Below are 20041 nucleotides of genomic sequence, written 5' to 3'. Positions count from 1 at the left end.
TCTGTTCTGTCTTCTAGAGGGTCTGTGGATTTGGGCCCCGAAAAACCATTAACCTTGGCGGAAACTGTGTGACTTTATGATCTGTTACAAAGAAGGACAAACTAGAGGGACTGGACATGAGGATGAATATTGTGTACCTCCTTGTCCTTAGGCAGGTTATTTCGCCTTTCATAACCTCACATTTTGCTTATTTGTAAAAGAAGAAGAACAATAGTAGTACCTACCACACAGGATTGTTGTCAACATTAAGAGAGATAATGAACATAAAGAACTGAGCATGCTACCTGGCATATAAAAAGTGTTCAGAGATCTGGTTAAAAGACCCTCAGTTGTTACAGGGACAGTGACCTCCTTACACCTCAACCAGCAAAGCCATTGGCCTAGATGTAACTGTTTTCTATCTTTATTGCATTTCCTACATCCAGGCAGCAGCTGGGAGGAACTCTAGAACACTGAAGTTAGTCTGAGTTCCCTTAATATAAGGCTGTACATTCTTGGAATACCTTGATGTACTTAAATCTCTGCAACCCTAAATCACCACCTCTGTTTTTATTGATCTCTATCTGAAGGCTGTATTAATGGGCCAGGACTTCTGCCCATTCTCTGAAGCTGGGGACTGAAGTAGGCACTCTGAAGTAGGCACTCTGCCTACTCCTCACCTAGACCGCAAATTTCTCAGTTGTGGAGAGATCTGTTCCTTGTAGTAGTAATGGTCATCAAACTGGGATATTTGGGGATCACAAAGACTTTTCAAGGGATTTATAGGCACAGGCGGTTTTAGGAAGTGAGTTTCTAGATCCTCATCTTCCCCAAACACTCCTTCCCAAAATTGACGAGCCTGAGAATGTGCCTGCCAGGCAAGGCTCTTGGGGTTCCCCTAAAACACTTCCTCTTTTAAGCCTACCACTCACTCATCATGAATATAGTCTATTGTCTCAGGGTGTGAAATCCTCTATAGTGTTAAATAAAAGAATGATTGGGAACATTGACACCTGATGGAACTGTTATGACTAAAAATTTTTTTGCAAATAAGGTGGTATCAAATGTTCTGCTTTTAACAAAATTGAAGGAGGCTCTACTAAAGCTAATAGCTGATAATCAAAACTAAGTAATTTTGCCATGTTAATCAGGTCAAAGAATGAAATGACATTGCTGTAACAAAACTGTTCCATTCCCATTGATTCACTCATACGAACAAGATTCCTTAGCCCTTATAAGCTGCAAAAAACTGAAAAATGGAAATGGAATTGATGCTGAATTCTATCATATAGAATTATTCTGATCATGTCATGTACTTCCTCAGATTCATGAATAATTTGAAAAAGAGAGCCATATCCATCTTATTAAGAAACACATTTCCAATAAATTTTCATCTTTCATGTTTAAAAATTATCAATATTCATGACATTTAACATTTTGATCAAATATGTGTTGATAATAATAGAAATTAGATTTCAATGCAGAAAACTTTGAGCACTTAAAGCTTCATAGTCACAAGAGAAAAGTTTTAATTTCAATAGCTATAAATATTTTGTTGTAAAGACATCTAATGATAATCAATACAAAATCTGTCAAACAAAAATATGTTACATTAGGATAAAATTCTGTAGGCAAGGTGAAATTGGAAGTGAGGTTCAAGGAATGAGAAGAAACAATTTAGACAGAGAAGAATTTTTTAATTTAATAATTTATTTATTTTTACTTAGAGGGGATTGAATTGATTAGATTCCTCACCTAAAACACCTCTCTGATTTGTATTATTTATTTATTCTGTTTTATCCACATTCTCCAGTCTCATTCACCTTTTTTACCACAGGAAATTATTCCAGTGTGTTTCATATATATTCTTTTGTTTGTAAGAATTTATATATATATATATAAATAAATTTATATGAGTTCATATATAAAAATTTATTTATATATAATGTGTCAATTTCTAAAATATATATTTATACATAATAAATTCATATATATTTTTTAAAAATTGATACATTAAGTTTATTGTGAAAACATGATTATAAGCAATAACAGACATCCTGTAGAAAAAATTCTGACATTATCTGTACCTTCTTTTGAGACCAGTTTTTGGGTATATGTGAAATGTATTTTATCTTTTTTGAAATTGACAATAATTATACATATTTATGGGGTACATAGTGCTGTTTCAATACATACAATGTATAGTGATCAGATTGGTGTAATTAGCATATCATCATCTCAAATATTTATAATTTCTTTGTGTCGAGAACATTCAATATCCTCCTTCTAGCTATTTGAAACAGTACATTGTTGTTAAATATTTCTATGTATTTTTCAAGGATGACGTTGCATATAAAAGATAACTTCTTTGATATTTAGACACCTTTGGATACATATGTAAGAGTAAAACAACTATTTTACTAAAAAATATATTCATAAGATGCTAAACATTATATGCTTTTCCAATGTAGAAACATAAACAATTCTGAGAATTGACTTAATAGGTGAGAAGAGCATACTGCATCATACTTATTTTAGAAGGAATACAAGCAAAAAAAAAAAGTTGAAGACCATCACCTAAAAGTATCCTACCCTGATCCAGGGTCTCCAAAAGAAGCAAGATAGATCTGGGGCCCCAATGAGGCTTCCCATGAATGAAGTAGGACTAGAAGAAGGATGTATTTTTACCTTAAAATGACTGATCCATGGCATAAAGCTTGAAAATGAGTTTGTTAATAACACATTTGTTGATGTCTGGACAGAAATTCATATCAAATATAGTGAAAAGAGTTAATTTCAAATGAACAGGGAAAAAAAAATGAAGTGGAATGGCTGGAGATTCTAGAAGAGACAGTGATAAAGGAATATGGTTTCTGAAAAGCCAGGTGTCATCTACATTACTAGGGGCAATCTGTCTGAGGAAGAGGAGGCAGCATGGCTGAAGAACAGAGAGGCCCTAGGAGGCCACAGGTCTCTCAGAGAAGCTGAGGTTGAGAACCGGTCTGTGCAAAAGTTTCCAGACAGGGCTGCAGAGCAAGCACTAAAAACAAGAACACCAAGGGCCAACCCATCCTCCTGAAGGCCTGGGCAGGGCAGGGGGATGTGGGGAGCCAACACCAGGAATGGGCTGAAGCTGACAGAAATACTTCAAACCAGAAACAATGGATTTAAACTATATCCTACAACAAATAGGCTTAACAGATATCTACAGAATATTCTACCCAACAATTGCTGAATTTACATTCTATTCATCAGCATTCTCCAAGCTAGATCATACAATAGACTACAATACAAGTCTCAGTAAACTTAAGAAAATCGAAATTATATCAAGTACTTTCATAGATCACAGTGGAGTAAAACTGGAAATCAACTCCAAAAAGAACCTTCAAAACCATGCAAGTACATGGAAGTTAAATAGCCTGCTTCTGAATGATCATTGGGTGAACAAAGAAATCAAGATGAAAATTAAAAAATTCCTTGAACTGAATGATAGTAGTGACACAACCTATCAAAATTCTGGAATACAGGAAAGGCAGTCCTAAGAGAAATGTTCATAGCATTAAATGCCTACATCAAAAAGTCTGAAAAAGCACAAATAGGCAATCTAAGGTCACACCTCATGGAACTGGAGAAACAAGAACAATCCAAGCCCAAACCCAGCAGAAGAAAAGAAATTACAAAGATCAGGCAGAACTAAATGAAACTGAAACAAACAAATAAAAAATACAAAAGAGAAATAAAATAAAAACCTGGTTATTTGAAAAGATAAATGAAATTGATAATCAAGAAAAGAAGAGAGAAGATCCAAATAATCTCAATTAGAAACAAAATGGGAGATATTACTACTGATAGCACAGAAATACAAAAGATTATTCAAGGCTACTATGAACACCTTTATACGTATAAACTAGAAAATCTAGGGGATATGAAGAAATTCCTGGAAATACACAACACTCCTAGATTAAACCAGGAAGATATAGAAACTCTGAATAGGTCAATAACAAGCAGCGAGACTGAATGGTAATTTTTAAAGTTGTGAACAACAAAAAAAAGTCCAGGACCGGACAGATTCACAGCTAAATTCTATCAGATATTCAAAGAAGAATTGGTACCAATCCTGTTGACACTATTCCACAGGATAGAAAGAGGGAATGCTCTCTAAATCATTCTATGAAGCCAGTAGCACCCTAATACCAAAACCAGGGAAAGATATAACAAAAAAAGAAAACTACAGACCAATATTCCTGATGAACATAGATGCAAAAATCCTCAATAAAATACTAGCTAACCAAATCCAACAACATATCAAAAAGATAATCCACCATGATCAAATGTGTTTTATACCAGGGATGCAGGGATGGTTTAACATCCACAAGTTAATAAATGTGATACACCACATAAACAGAATTAAAAACAAAAATCACATGAACATCTCAATATATCTAGAAAAAGCTTTTGACAAAATCTAGCATTCTTTATGATTAAAACCCTCAGCAAAATCAGCATAGAAGGGACATATCTTAAAGTAATAGCAGCCATCTATGACAGACCCACAGACAACATTATACTGAATGGGGAAAAGTTGAAAGCATTCTCCCTAAGAATTAGAACAAGATAAGGATGTCCACTTTCACCACTTTTATTCAACATAGTACTGGAAGTCCTAGCCAGAGCACTCAAAGACAAAGAAATAAAGGGTACCCGAATTGGTAAAGAGGAAGTCAAACTGTTGCTATTTGCTGATGATAAGATCATATACCTAGAAAACCCTAAGGACTCATCCAAAAAGCTCTTAGAACTAGTAAACAAATTCAGCAAAGTTTCAGGATACAAAATTAATGTACACAAATCAGTACCTCTGCTATATACCAACAGCAACCAATAGCTGCAAAAATAAAATATAACAGTTAGGAATATACCTAACCAAGAACGTGAAAGACTTCTACAAGGAAAACTACAAATCACTACTGAAAGAAATCATAGATGACACAAAATGGAAATATATACCATGTTCATGAATGGGTAGAATCAATACTGTGAAAATTACCATACTGGCAAAAGCAATCTACAAATTCGATGCAATACCCATCAAAATACTCTCATCATTCTTCACAGAACTAGAAAAAACAATCCTAAAATTCATGTGGAACCATAAAAGAGCCCACATAGCCAAAGCAAGAAAGACTAAGCAAAAAGAACAAACCTGGAGGCATCACATTGCCTAACTTCAAACCATACTATAACACCATAGTCACCAAAATAGCATAGTACTGGTATAAAAATAGGCACATAGACCAATGGAACAAAATAGAGAACCCATAAATAAAACCAATACTTATAGCCAACTGATCTTTGACAAAGCAAACAAAAACATAAAGTAGGGAAAGGACACCTATTCAACAAACGGTGCTGGGATAATTGGCAAGCCACAGGTAGAAGAATGAAACTGGATCCTCATATCACACCTTATACAAAAATCAACTCAAGATGGCTCAAAGACTTTAAGACCTGAAACCATAAAGAAGGTGTTTTTCTTTGAGCAGTAAGTCAGATGACTTGAATTTCTAGAGTACTACCACCACTTAAATACTAAAATTTACTCATCTTTTCCTAAGAATATCACCCTCAGTCCAGCTTCCCCAATGTGGGAAGCAATTTCTTTCAGCCACTTCCCAAATAAGAGGCTGTGGAGACATTTCTGATACTGCAAAAATGTAGGATGTGGGCTCCTGTCCCTTCCCCAAACTTTGCTGATTCTTGTAACTGAAGATCTCTCTGTCTCTCCCTATCTGCTCCCTCATGTATCCTAAGTCAAAGCCTCAGCCAAGCTCCCAATTCCTGGCATCTCCACCTCTGCAATCACTTCTCAACTAGGACACCAAGATCAGCTTCTTGTCCCAAGCAGGAGTGGGCCACACCCTCACCCACAGTAGAACAAACCCACTCTGCTCCTGTTTGTTCTACTTCAGTCCCCAAACGATTTGAGAACTTACAGAAATAATCTGCAGTGTGATCATATAAAACGATTACATAAGACACTGAACCAAGGGAAAGTAAGTGTAGAAAAATAACATAAATGAGAGATAAAGTGAGTACCTGAAATGCACACTTCAGATACTGTTTGATTGCAAAAGATAGGCCAAAGTTTTGGCTTCAAGAAGACTGGTGAGTCTAACAGGTCAAGTCTTTCAGTAGGCTGCTTCAGAGCCTGAATCACCTCATCTTCTACTAGTGCTGGGTGCTCCTAAGTCACCCAGGAGAACATATTCCTCTACCTGCTTATGTTGCTCCATCCCAAGACATCTGCAATTACACAGAGATACATCTTCTTATGGTGATTCCAATGCAGAATGCACTTACAAAATAGGAATGTGAATTTTACCTACCTCATAGGGTTTATGTATCATTTAAATTCAATCATTATATGTATTATATATAAATACATTATATGTATTATGTATATTTATATATTAAGGGGAAAGATGTCAGAGCTTTTTAGGACATACCAGCAGGCCCAGCTAGGTGTGCTGACCTGACCACATGGAGAAAAACTTCCAGGGAGAGCCAAAGTGCCCACAGGTTCTGGTGGGTGTTTCATAGTGCAGTGACCCTGCTCTCTAGTGAATCCAGATCTAGTGGGTGTTGTTTGCTATAATGAATCAAATTATCAACTCTTAACATTGAGACCCACAACACAGGAGGGGAACAGAGGGGCAAAAATTGTGAAGGGCATGAACATTCCTTCTCTTCCATGGGATGTAAAAGGACATGGCACAAAGCTCAACACATAGAAAACAATATGTAAATCATACACATCAGATGGTTTTCACATGGTTGTTACCATTATTTTAATGTGAAACTGCTTTTCACAAAGTTTATATCTATTTATACTTCCAACAATTTAGGAGAGAAAAGTTTTATCACACCTTTGCCTTTACTTCGAGACTACCCTTACTTCAAAAATTGTATTAAAATTTAATTTCTTAAAGGACTATTTCCTACCTAATGAAAGCCGGTGCTCATTCCCTCTTCCTCTAACCAAAAATCAACAGGTGACTTCCCACACTGCCTGGTAACTACATATGGTGTTGATATTTGCTTATTTTTAGCCATTATATAAGACCATCGGACAGTTTGTTCTTGCGGCTTCTAGTCTCTCTCAAAATCTTGTCTATTTTATTTATTTTTAAAGTTTTTATAAGGTTATAAAGTTTTAATTTTAAAATTTATTTTTAATTGTCAATAATGTATATATATGGGGTACACTGTGATGTTTTGATATATATATATATTATATATTATAGAAAGAGTCAATCAAGCCAGGCACAGTGGCTCACACCTGTAATCCCAACACTTTGGGAGGCCAAGGCAGGCGGATTACCTGAGGTCGGGAGTTCAAGACCAGCCAGACCAACATGGTGAAACCCTGTCTCTACTAAAAATACAAAGAATTAGCCACGCATGGTGGCAGGTGCCTGTAATCCTAGCTACTCAGGAGAGTGAGGCAGGAGAATCACTTGAACCCCGGAGGTGGAGGTTGCAGTGAGCTGAGATCATGCCATTGCACTTCGGCCTAGGCAACAAGTGCAAAACTCCATAAAAAAAAAAAAGAATAAATCAAGCTAATTAAGATATCTATCATATCACCAAGTTTTTTTTGTGTGGTGAGAATGTAAAAAATTCATGCTTTTAGCAAATTTGAATATACAATACGTTATTATTAACTGTAATCACCATGCAGTGCAAGAGATCACCATAACATTTTCCTCCATTCTGAGACTGAACAACATTTTCCCTTTCCCTATCCCTCCCCGACCCCAGCCTCTGATAACTACCTTTCTACTCTGTTTCTATGGTATATTCTTTTTCAGATTTCACAAATAAATGACATCATACATTATGTCTTTTTGTGCCTAGCTTATTCAACTTAGCATAATACCCTTCAGTTCCATCCATGTTGTCATGAATGACAAGATTTTACTTCTTTCTAAGGGCTCTATAGTATTCCATTGTGTATGCATGCCACATTTTCTTTATCTATTCTCTGTTGATGGACATTTAGGTTGGTTCCACATCTTAGTTATTGTGAATCATGCTGAAATGAACATAGGAGTACAGATATCTCTTCAACATACTAATTTCAATTCCTTTGGATATATACTCCGAAGTAAGATTGCTGGATCATGTAATTCTATTTTTAGTTTTTTGAGGAACCTATATACTATTTTCCAAAATGATTATACTTAGATCTCAGCTTTCTTGAGAGCAGAGAGCCATATCTGATTGATTCACTTAGCATATACTGCAAAGAAGCCTGTGTGTGCATGAACTGTATGTGTTTGTGTATATGTATGTGTTGGGGAGAAGTGAAGAATAAATACACCCAACTCTTGACTATTTATAGACATTATATAGATCTTTATTTTTTTCTCTTCTTAATCTCAAAGAAAACAGAGGAAAGCAGGAAGTGAAAAGTAAATTTTTGACTGAATATGTTTGAAAAAGTACCAAATAAAGTGAGATAATCTAGTGATTTTAATTTTTCCATCCTCTTTCTGGCCTTCAATTGTGAAATAATTTACACCACTATAAGAAAGATGCCACAGATTGTGGTAGTTTAGACCACTGTTGAGATCTGGAATCAGAATTCCAATGTTCAAATACTGGTTCTGCCAGTTATAAGCTCTATGACTATGAGCAAAATATTCAACTTCTCTATCTTCAGTTACCCTCAACAAAAATTGGGAATATCAGTGATGCCATCGTCATTGCATTGTATGAATTAAATAATTCAATGTGTGGAAAATAACATGATATCAGGGACATAGAACATGTTTACAAATGATAACCATTATTACTTAATATCGATAGTGATCATTTTATTCATTTCACATGGCATTAAGTACCAAGCTTTATAGGAATCAGAAAATAAAGTCTTATTTCTTTTTCTTCTTTATTGTCCAGCTTCCTACAGGAAGATAAACACTCACATCCTAAAGGTTCCAGAAACAAATGAGGTAGAGCTCACCTGCCAGGCTACAGGTTATCCTCTAGCGGAAGTATCCTGGCCAGACATCAGCGTTCCTGCCAACACTAGCCACTCCAGGACCCCTGAAGGCCTCTACCAGGTCACCAGTGTTCTGCGCCTAAAGCTACACCCTGGCAGAAACTTCAGCTGTGTGTTCTGGAATTCTCCTGTGAGGGAACTTACTTTGGCCAGCATTGACCCTCAAAGTAAGAGCCGCCCCTCTTCCTAGGTCTGTCAGTCAGGATTCAGGCAAGAAACAGATGGCACACTTGAGTGATTTGAAGAGTGTAGTAAAGGGACTATTTACAAAGGTGTGATCAGCATTTGGAGAAATGACAAAGGATAGTGCAGAACACCGGGGCTTCAATATTGGGGGAGCAATTACCACTGTTGGAGAAGTTACTGTAATCAGAAGGCAGCCGTAGGGAAAGCCCCACTTCACAGGCGCTGTAGCCACAAAATAGGGAAGCTGCTACATGCAGCAACTCCAAAGGGTGGAAGCTGGGTGAATGAAGATCCCAACCCCATTTTCTTCCCACCCTCTAATCTCCTGCTAGTGCCTCCCATTGGCTGAACCCAGCTAAAAGTCAGAGAATACGAGAGTCCACTGTTGTATTCCATAAAAGTCAACTTCTTAGGGCTCAGAGCAATGTTGAAGTGTACAGAATAGATATGGGGAGGAAACAGAAAGTATCCAGCACAATAGCTAATCACTGTGGCTCATGCACAGTGTCACGAGCCAGCAGGATGAATATGACTTTGCTGTATTTGCTGCCAGTCAGCTGGTTATGGGGTTTTTCCAAGAAATTTGGTCTCTTACAAAATCCTTCAGAGCCTTGACTGGCTATGCTGGATATTTTTGAAAGTGATTCCATACTTTTGAACTTCATATACCAGCAGAATTTCAAACAATCTTGGGAGAATAACAACTTATACCTGCCAAGTAAGGACAGCTAACATCTAGTATCACAATCATTTCATAAGAGACAGGTAATTTCATCAACAAGTGCATATGTTTCCTAATGCTCCTATATCAAGTTACCACAAACTTCACAGTTTAAGATAACACAGATTTTCTATCTGGTATTTATGGAGGTCAGAAAGCCAGACCTGAGTTTCACTGAGCTCAAATCAAGGTGTCAGCAGGATTGCAGAGGTCCTAAGGGAAGAGTCCATTTTCCTGTCTTTTCCAGCTGCTAGAGGTCACCTGCATTCATTGCCTCATGGCCCCTCCTTCTATCTTCAGAGGCAGCAACCCTGTCACTTAGTGCTCTGGTTCTGTCACCACATCTCTTTCTCTCTTTTTTTTTTCTGAGATGGAGTCTTACTCTGTCACCCAGGCTGGAGTACAGTAGCATGATCTTGGCTCACTGCAACGTCCGCCTCCCGGGTTCAAGCAATTCTTTCCTGTCTCAGCCTCCTAAGTAGCTAGGATTACAGGTGCCTACCACTACGCCTGGCTAATTTTTGTATTTTTAGTAGAGATGGCCATGTTGGTCAGGCTGGTCTCAAACTCCTGATCTCAGGTGATCCGCCCACCTCGGCCTCCCAAAGTTCTGGGATTATAGGCATGAGCCACTGCTCTGGGCCAACACATCTCTCTTTAACTAGCTTGTTTCTCTCTTCCACCTCTTAAGGACCCTTCTGATTGCATTAGGTACTCCAACCCCCCCAGTTATTCAGGGTGATCTTCCCATGTCAAGGTACATCTGCAAAACTCCTTTTGCCATGTAAGGTGACATATTCACATGTTTCAGGGATTAGAACATGACATCTTTGGGGAGAGCCATCCTTTTATCTACCCTACTGAGAAGGGATATCCTTTCAGAATCAGGACAGTCCCTAGTACTGATTCGATTTGGCTTTATAGAAAATTCACTATCTTGTCATTGTACTTCACATTTTGCCCTTTGTCTTAGTTGGGTAAGACAGAGCCTACAATAAGAACTTGTGTGGCATGCAGGTATTTAATTGGCAGTCCCAGAGGGCAGAAGCAAGAGATTTGGGAGTTTAAGAGAGGATAATATAAGAGTATATTATCAAAGTTGTTTGTGTAGGCAACAGAAACTCAAATATTCAAGGACCAGCATGTAGATAGCCTCCTAAGATACCTTCTCAAAGAATTTCAGGTGGAAGGACTCGTTTATCCGCTTTATGCCCATTGGTTGACAGGAATATGAACTCCATTCTGCTGCTGAGCTAGACATGCATGTGGGCTAAGTGAGCTCTCCCCAGCATCTGTAGCATCAGAAAAGTCACAGGACAGAAAGAAAAGTATCCAATTTGAGGTGAATTATTGACCTTAAAGTGAGTGTAAGCCCACCCAGAATTCTACGCCAGCTGGCTGAAGTGAGAGGTGAGGCTGAGAGGACGTAAGGCAGGACTGCAACATCCCCGTTTATACTGTTCAAATCCACTCATGCCCTACATTAAGTCTGCTCTGTCACTGAGCCTTCTAGCTGGGATGCAGTCACAATCTCTGCAAAAGATTTAATATGCACCAATTTGTGGAACAAGCTCCAGTTCCTGATGCTGCTGTTGATCCCAAGCCACAGTTTATATTTGTTGTCTCACTCATCCACCATACATTCCAGATTTCCCTCACTTAACACCTCAGATGGAATAGTTTCTTTGCCTGATAGAATCACCCAGACTTTTGACCCCAAGAGATCTGAGCTTTTGATCAGCATATCCTTAACAGACTGGGGTTGTTGCAAGTATCTTTTCATTATCACTGGACATGGAAGTAAAAAGAACCAGTCAATCAATGAATCCCTGAGTTCTAGACATATTCTTCCTTGTCTCCATTATGTAGTGGTGTTCAAGATTTTCATGATAATCAAGATTGATTACTCCAACAGTATGGTAATTTTTTTCTTTGCCCACTGGTCTGCCAATATAAAGAGCTCCAGGTGACCAGGCCAGTAGCACAGCTTTAGATGCATTAGAACAAGCACAGTGTCCCCTGCAAGAATTCCCTACAGGAAGCCAGAACTTTGATCCAGCAGAGCCTAAATTTGTGGGGTTGAGTGAACTTCTATAGATGAGTCATTGAGAGTAATGGTGAGAGGAGCCAACCTGCAGCATTGGAATATCCCTGGTACAGATGAAGAACACGTGTGAGGAGGTTGTCAGGAAGAAGTTAGACCTTGCACAGAACTACCACCATCAAGTACAGATAGGGTGAGGCAGACAGGGTATGAATTGAGGCATCAGAGATATCTGATGCTTTATCCCAAATTAAAATTAATTTTTTCATGGAGTGACACTGATCAACAAACCAGACTCTAAGAACTTTGCAGTGACTAAATACCCATCTCATCATTACTTTCCTAGTATTTTCTTCTGGAAAAAATTCTTCCCCGATACAGTTTTCAGAGGCAGCTAGATGCACTGTCATCTCTCTCCTCTTCCTACTTCCCTACCTATCCACAACTTACTACCCAAGGCCAACATTAAAGTTAGCCCAGCTTCTTTCTAACTAAATTATTAGTTTACAAAGAAAGAGAGGAGACATGCTAAGGACCTTAGAGGCTAGGCACGGTGGTTCATGTCTGTAATCCCAGCACTTTGGGAGGCCAAGACAGGAGGATCACTTGGGCTCAGTAGATTGAGATTACAGTGAACTATAATTGTGCCACTGTACTCCACTCCAGCCTGGGATTAGTGAACTATAATTGTGCCACTGTACTCCACTCCAGCCTGGGCAACAGAGTGAGACTCTGTCTCCAAAAAAGAAAAGGAAAGGGGAGGGAAGGGGAGTGGAGAGGAAAGAAAGACATTAGAAATCCATCAATTTTAGCACCAACTTAAGGTAAAAAAGTGAATTAGGCAAGTTGGTCTTTCAACATTCTCTATCTCTCTTTATATTATGGTTAAGACCATAGACTTGTCACCTCAGGATAAATGAACTCTAAATTCATACTAAAGCTAAAGCCTCTAAAGAGGCTTAAATATGAGCAATCCCAGGAGAAGCTTTTTCCCCTGGAATTGTTTATTCAACTGTCCTTTGTTATGTGGAATTTCCTGCCTTGTTAAGTGTAGGCTAGTACTTTGGATGAATTGTAGTTTTCTAGAAAGACACTTCTTATTTAAGAACCTCTCCAAGGAAATAGGGGCCTGTATAAGATGAATTTAGAAATAACTAGAGTCCACCCTTTGCACCACTGATTATGTCAGTGTGTTATTCTGCATGGTAGAGAAGGGAAAGGGCAGTCCAACCATTGCTCTGGAAGCCTTTATGCTGTGAGAAGTTAACAGTGGTGTAAAATGGCCACCTGTCCCGCTCTCTTCATGGGAGCCAACACAGCTGACTAAATAGTCAACAACCATGGGAGAGACCTGTGGGATCTTCATCAGAGCTCAGGATCTCCTAGGGTATCACTCATAAATGCAGCCATCAGGGAAAGGGAGAAATCTGTACAGCTAGAAATTCTCAACCTGTTTTTAACCATCCTTCCCAGGTTTGTATTCGTCCTAGTGTTCTCTGACATGGATCCTCTGCTTCATTAAGCATCCCTTCCTCACCACATGCTCTCTGAACTTGGTTGCACCTTTTCTACTTCCATGCTTTCTTTGTTCAGGTTTTTCCACACAAATATCATTATTTCCCCCTCTACCAGCTCCAAACTCACCCTCTCTCTGGGGCTGATCAGTCACTTCAGGGCACAAGGGGGTCTTTCCCTCACCTCACATTTTGAGACCTATTACCTGGACCATTTGTTTGCCTTGTAACTATTCTTGCCTTTTTAATTGCCATTTTATTTTCCATGTAGTTTTATTGTTCACACAAGTCTAAAGAAAACAGAGTCCTCTGTTCATAATAAGTGCTCAACAAATGTTGGGTTGATGGGTTGGAGACTTCATCTTAGATAATCTCAGTCCCATCATCCCTGCTACCAGACTGTGTGGACAGCCAGGTCAGAGCAGCCAAATTATATTTTAGTTTGTGGCACAAATATTAGCAACCAAATAACCAAAGTCACATATCCACTTATGAGTTCCTTGCTTCTACTTCTCAAGGGCATTTTTAGGTTGTCTTATGACTGTTCCCTTTCTACGCATTCTCATGAATTGAGCTGTTGAATGCTGTGAACCACAAGCATCTCCAGAAGTCAATGTATACAATGAATACAGAAATGACAGTATTGGGGGATGGAGGGTGCCTGTAATCCCAGCTACTCAAGGCGCTGAGGCAGGAGACTCTCCAGTGACTCTTAGAATAGATGACTGAACATTCCAAATGTCAAGAAGAAGTTAGGGAGCAACAACAGATCATTTTCCTTTTGAAATAGGGTTTCTTCTGCTCAGCCAGTTGCTGTATTTTCATTACGAAATGGAATGGGACTAGAGCACAAAAAATAAATATAAAAGGACCCTTGTGGGGCTGGCAGAAAAGAGAAGCCTTTCTAGGATACCTAGAAGTGACCCCAGGCAGTGGTTGAGAGCATGGGTTCTGATGTCAGACAGGCTTAAATTTCAAACCCTCTCTCTACTACCAGTTAGTTTTGAGAAACTGAATATCCTACTTAGCCACTCTAGCACTCAGTCTCTCATGTGTAGAATGAGGGTGAGTACTGACAGATAGCTTATGTGGTTATCATGAGGATTAAATGAAATGTGCTTGTAAAGTGCTTAGTACTCAGAAAGTGTGCAAACAGGAAAAACATTTGGTATTGCTAGCAAGTTGCATGCCTTACTTGTGAGTTCATGAAGTTGTGGCAAGGACAAGACAAATATTGTTTGCCATTGCATCATTTTATCATTGCTAAAGAGTATGCAATTATTGGCCAGGTGCAGTGGCTCATGCCTGCAATCCTAGCACTTTGGGAGGCCAAGATGGGTGGATTGCTTGAGGCCAGGAGTTCAAAACCAGCCTGGCCAACATGGTAAGATGCCGCCTCTACTAAAAATACAAAAAAAAAAAAAAAAAAAAATTAGCCAGACATGGTTCCAGGTGCTTGTAATCCCAGCTACTCAAGAGGCTGAGGCAGGTTGAGGCAGGAGAACCTGGGAGGCTGGGAGGCGGAGGGAGCCAAGATTGCACCACTGACTGCACCCCAGCCTGGACAACAAGAGTGAAACTCTGTCTCAAAAAAAAAAAAAAGAAAGAAAGAAAGAAAGAAAAAAGAAAAGAAGAAAATGCAAGTATTTTTAAACAACTTAGAGGAATAAGTATTAGGATGTAGGCTAAGCTACCATAATGAAGAGACTTCAAAATATAGTGATAAACAAGACAGAAGTATATTTCTCTCCATGTAACACTAAGGTGGCTCAGAGCAGCTAAGTAGCTATGTTCCATAGAGTCATTCAGTGATCCAGGTTTTCATCCTTGGCTCTGCCTTTCTCCAGGATGTTGTCCCTTTAAAATTGTCAAAGCGGTCAGTGCCAAACCCATGTTTCAAACTTCAGAAAGGAAATAAGTGGTGGAAGACACATTCAATGTTTTAAGGCCAAGACACAGAAGACCCATTCTCTTGGCCTGAACTTAGATTACATGGCTGGGCCCACTTAACTACAGGGGAGGCTTGGAAACATAGTCTCTTAGAAGCCATGTGTCCACCTAATTCCTTAATACTAGGGATGAAAGAAAGAATGGATTAACCAGCAATATACCACAACGTAACAAATGACTAGGAGGATCAGGCTAGGTGGACTAGAAGACAGACAGTCAATTCAACACAACAATTCCTTATTGACACCTTTTGTGTGGGCATTGCTTGACTCTAGAGAGGACTCAAAAGTAGTTTAGATAAGGCCTTTGCCCTTCAAATAGTCTAAGCAGACTGATATCCTATTGGATGTTCAACTTTGGAGTCTTCAGGGATGAACAGAGCTTCTGTATGTGGAAGAGACAAGGTTTGTATAAAGACACTGAAGTAGGGACCTCTCCTGTTGTGGGGACAGTGAGAGGCCCAGTTCTCCTTGACTCACATCCAGCAAGTGCTTACTAAACACTTCCTAGAAATTAAGAAGTAGATTGTAATTAATATGGTTTATCCAATGTTTGGATGAGCCAGTCTCCTTATCTTTTCTTCCTTAATGTTCATCACACTCTATTGGATGGAGAAAAATATCTGTGGGGCCTGAGCTTTGGGTCAGATAGATCTGGGTTTGCAATCCTGGCACTGCCATTTACTTAGCAGTGATGACTTCAGATAGATTATTTAGCATCTCTGAGACTTACTTCCTTAACCCGAAAATGAGGGGCTCAGACTAAATGATATCTAATCCCTTCTCCAGTAAAACAATCCATAGTTCTCAGATAGCACTGTGCTGGGGGTGGTGGGGTTTAGGGGCTGGGAAGTTGGGAGGACTGAGCCCTTCCTCCTGAGCAGTTTTGTCCAGTTTTTCCTGGACCAGTCTGTCATGTTTATTCCATGTGAATGACTCCATGAGGCAAAATTCAAGCTTTTGAAAAGGGCACAATTTAACTTGGGTACCATTTCATCTCCCTGTTGGTGAATACCCCTCCAGCCCTGCCTTTTGTCAGTCTAGAGCCCTTGTTCTAATCTGCACACACCAGAGGGCTTTCCAAGGCTTTCCCCAGCCTCCAGAATTACTCTTCTGATCCTCTCTCTACTAAATTCATCCTTTCCTCAGTGCAAAAACCTTGAAAAACTGAAACAAGGCAAAGGGCCAGTTGTAGTAATTCACACTAAGGTATGAGTGACTGGGTTTAGTATATTAACACCACCTAGGATATTCTATTTTTTCCAAAGGATCCCGTTAATCCTTGAAATTTTACAACTAATGGTACAGATTCTAAGCACTGTGAGTACTTGTCAGTGGGGGAAAGACATTTTTGGGCTGACGGAAGAGAGAGAGGATGAGGTGGAGAAGGGGAACAGGGAGGAAAAAGAAAAAAAGAAAGAAAGATGATTAGACAATAGATGGATGGATTGATGGATGGAAAAAACAATATGAGAGAGTGGTAAAAAGCACAGAATCTGGAACCAGACTGTATTTATCTTAGCTGGGTCACTTACTATGTAACTTAGAGAAAGTTTCCTAGTCTCTCTATGCCTCACTTTCTTCACCAGTGAAATGGGGATTATAGCAGAGCCGACCTCACAGAGTGGTTGTAAGAAGTGGATGAGCTGATATATGCAAAGCTCTTAGACAGGACCTGGCATGGAGTAAATGCTCCACACAGTTAGTGGTGTTGGCTGTAACTCACTGATGTGGCCAGCCTGTTGGTCTACCTCTGAGCTGCCATGTAACAGGATGCTGGTGCTTTTCCTTCACCCAGGTCAAATGGAACCCAGGGCCTCTCCAACTTGGCTGCTTCACATTCTCATCCCCTCCTGCATCATTGCTTTCATTTTTACAGCCACAATGATAGCCCTAAGAAAACAATTCTGTCAAAAGCTGTATTCTACAAAAGGTAAGTGAGTTTTATTCATGGTAACCAAATAGACTGGGTGTCTGCAGTGTTAGCCACTGGCCTAAGGCTTCCTGGTTTCACGCTAAACCCACTCAGGGCTTATGAATCACTTTGAGCTTGTCTTGATTTTTTTTTTTTTTGCCTAGAAGAAAATGGCTCTCATCATCAGTATGCTGAACTTCTTACACTGAGTTTTTAAAGGGAATGTTTTGTTCCTATGTCTGAAAGAGTTTGTCTTATTCTTTGAGCCAAGAACCTTCATCAGCCTCATGAGAGTGATGTTATTTTAGCAATGCAGACAGCTACGTGCTCAGATTTAGCTGGTGGGATGTTGGCAGGATCTTTTCTAAGGATTCCTTCCATTTTCACCCCTCTTTTCTCCAGTCTAGATATGAGCTGGGTTAAACCCACCCCATCTCCCAGGAATCTCAATCTTGGGTAAGGAAAAGAGAAAGGTTTGCGAGGCCATTTGGGGATAAGGAAAGCAGCTGGTTGGTGGTATCTTCAGGTCTTTCATCAGCTCCTTTCCAGTTTCTCCTTAGCCTGTTGTATTCTCACCAACACATTCCTGTTCTGTTGCACCAGCTGGGACAGAGCAGGCTGAAGCCTTTGAGCCCTGATTTCATCGCTTCATTGTTAATGTGTCTGTCCTTGGTTTCCTGGGAGGAGCCTGCCCACAAAACTCCCAGGATGTATGTATGCAGGCCTAGCTGGTGCTTTCCTAAACGGCCCCTTTGTATGCACTCAATGAACTTCTCCAAAGATCTATATGTGGCCTCATCTATAGAAAAGGAAATGACATGTAGAAATAATTCAGTAGGAGTTTGAAGCAGCACTATCTGAGTACTAGGGGAGTTTTAAGTGGTTGTTATCTTATATTTATAGTCATAACTTCTATATTCTCATCTGCTATAAAATATTGTCATGTTCTATTTGTCCACTGCCCTATGTGTGCATGCATTCACTAGGGTGCTGAATACTTCTAACTGTAGAATGCAATGAACTGCTGCCAAAAGAAAAAGACAGAGGGAGGGAAGAAGAAGGCAAGGGGAGTGAGAGAGAAAGAGAAGGCATGAGATGTGGAAGAAGAAAGATAGAAAGAAAAATAAATGTGGAGGGGAAGGGAGCTTCACGATAAAGGAGGAGGAATATCCAACAGAACTTTGACTTTTAAATAGAACCACTTCAGAGAGTTGTGTCAGATGCACCTCAGTTGTCTTATCTTCTGCCATTCTTCTTTTACCTCCAAGACCCATATCTCTTGGAAACAGCTTTATACCAGGGTTCAAGGCCTGAGGCCAGAGGACTCTTTAATCACTTCAAAAATGAGCAGCTGAGTCTTCCATTCCAGCTGTCTTTGGGAGAATGGAATGGAGACACAGTCAAAGATAGAGTGGAAATAAATCCTCTCCTCATCCCTCACCCCAATCTTAAGAGTGAGTGAGGATATCAGTAGCTTAGAGCTGAGAGGTAAAGCTCAAGTCCTAACTGTGATTAGGAGACCTTTCTTACAAATAAGAATTAAGAGAATAAATGTGCAAACAATTTCTTTTATATTTTTAATGAACCAGAGAGAAATCATGGTTGCCTATATAACCCCTGTCTTTAACTAACTTGCATTCAGATCTGCTTTCTTACATGTATCTGCCATGCACACAAACTCATATGTCATGGAAAAGGGTTCAGAGCTGCTGGTGATGTAGACAGAGCTTTAAACCAGGGTCAGATGGCTAGGTTGGGACATGGTGCTGCCATATATGGGCTCTCTGCCCTTTTACAAATTGCCTAACTTCTTTGAGATGGTCTTTCTATCTGTAAAAGGGGAAGCAGCAAGAGAAGGAGCATTATACAGCTTATTGGCCCAACTTCACTGCCACCAGTGTGGTTCAACTTGGACTACAGAGGAATCTTCCTAAGTGGCTTCTCTGTATTCACTCCTGCTACCTCCAACTTGGTCCGTTCTCAGTTTTTGCTAGAATAGGCTTTTATAAATCATAAATCTGGGCTGGACGTGGTAGCTCATGCCTATAATCCCAGCACTTTGGGAAGCTGAGGCGGGTGGATCACCTGAGGTCAGGAGTTCAAGACCAGCCTGACAAACATAGTAAAACCTCGTCTCTACTAAAAATACAAAAATTAGCTTGGTGTGGTGGCACACACCTGTAATCCCAGCTACTTGGGAGGCTGAGGCAGAAGAATCCCTTGAACTTGGGAGACAAAGATTGCAGTGAGCCGAGATCATGCCATTGCACTCCAGCCTAGGCAAAAGAGTGTACCTCTGTCTGAAAAAAAAAAAAATCATGAATCTACCATATGTCCTCTGTTGAGACATTCTCTGTGGCTTCCCATTGCTCACTGGATGAAGTTCCAATAAGCCCAGGGTGGTTTGACTCATGTCTCCAGCTTTAACTACATCGCCATCACCTTCATTTTCTAAGCTCTAACCATATAGGATTTTCTAGTCCTCAGAGGCATCCCAGTCTTTCAATTCAGAGTTTTCTCATATAATATTGTCTCTTCTTAAAATACTTTCTTCTTGCCACTGAATTGGAGTCATTCTTTAAATCTCAGCTAAGCTTATACTTCATCAAGTCTTTCCTAATTCTACCCCCCCACCCACCACACCCATTACATTAAATCTCCTTATT

The 20041-nt window shown here is 39.6% G+C and overlaps 1 protein-coding gene and 1 long non-coding RNA gene across 3 annotated transcripts in view; one reads left to right on the top strand and one right to left on the bottom strand.

Moving 5' to 3' along the window:
• Window positions 1–20041, bottom strand: part of LOC105718735 (uncharacterized) — a 164599-nt gene that overhangs the window by 74124 nt on the left and 70434 nt on the right. The gene's annotated exons all lie outside the window — the stretch shown is intronic.
• The window catches only part of PDCD1LG2 (programmed cell death 1 ligand 2), a 70505-nt gene that overhangs the window by 24945 nt on the left and 25519 nt on the right, over window positions 1–20041 (top strand). For both annotated transcript variants that reach the window (XM_012454540.2, XM_012454539.3), the window contains exons 4-5: window positions 8944–9213; window positions 17259–17393. In XM_012454540.2, the coding sequence (XP_012309963.1) occupies window positions 8944–9213; window positions 17259–17393 (405 nt within the window). The remainder of the gene's footprint in view (window positions 1–8943; window positions 9214–17258; window positions 17394–20041) is intronic.

Source organism: Aotus nancymaae, unplaced genomic scaffold (genome assembly GCF_030222135.1).
Source record: "Aotus nancymaae isolate 86718 unplaced genomic scaffold, 86718_ANA_hifiasm-v0.15.2.pri h1tg000041l, whole genome shotgun sequence".
Taxonomy (NCBI): Eukaryota; Metazoa; Chordata; class Mammalia; order Primates; family Aotidae; genus Aotus; species Aotus nancymaae.
The sequence above is the reverse complement of the archived record's forward strand: the minus strand, read 5'-3'. Positions and strand labels throughout refer to the sequence as shown.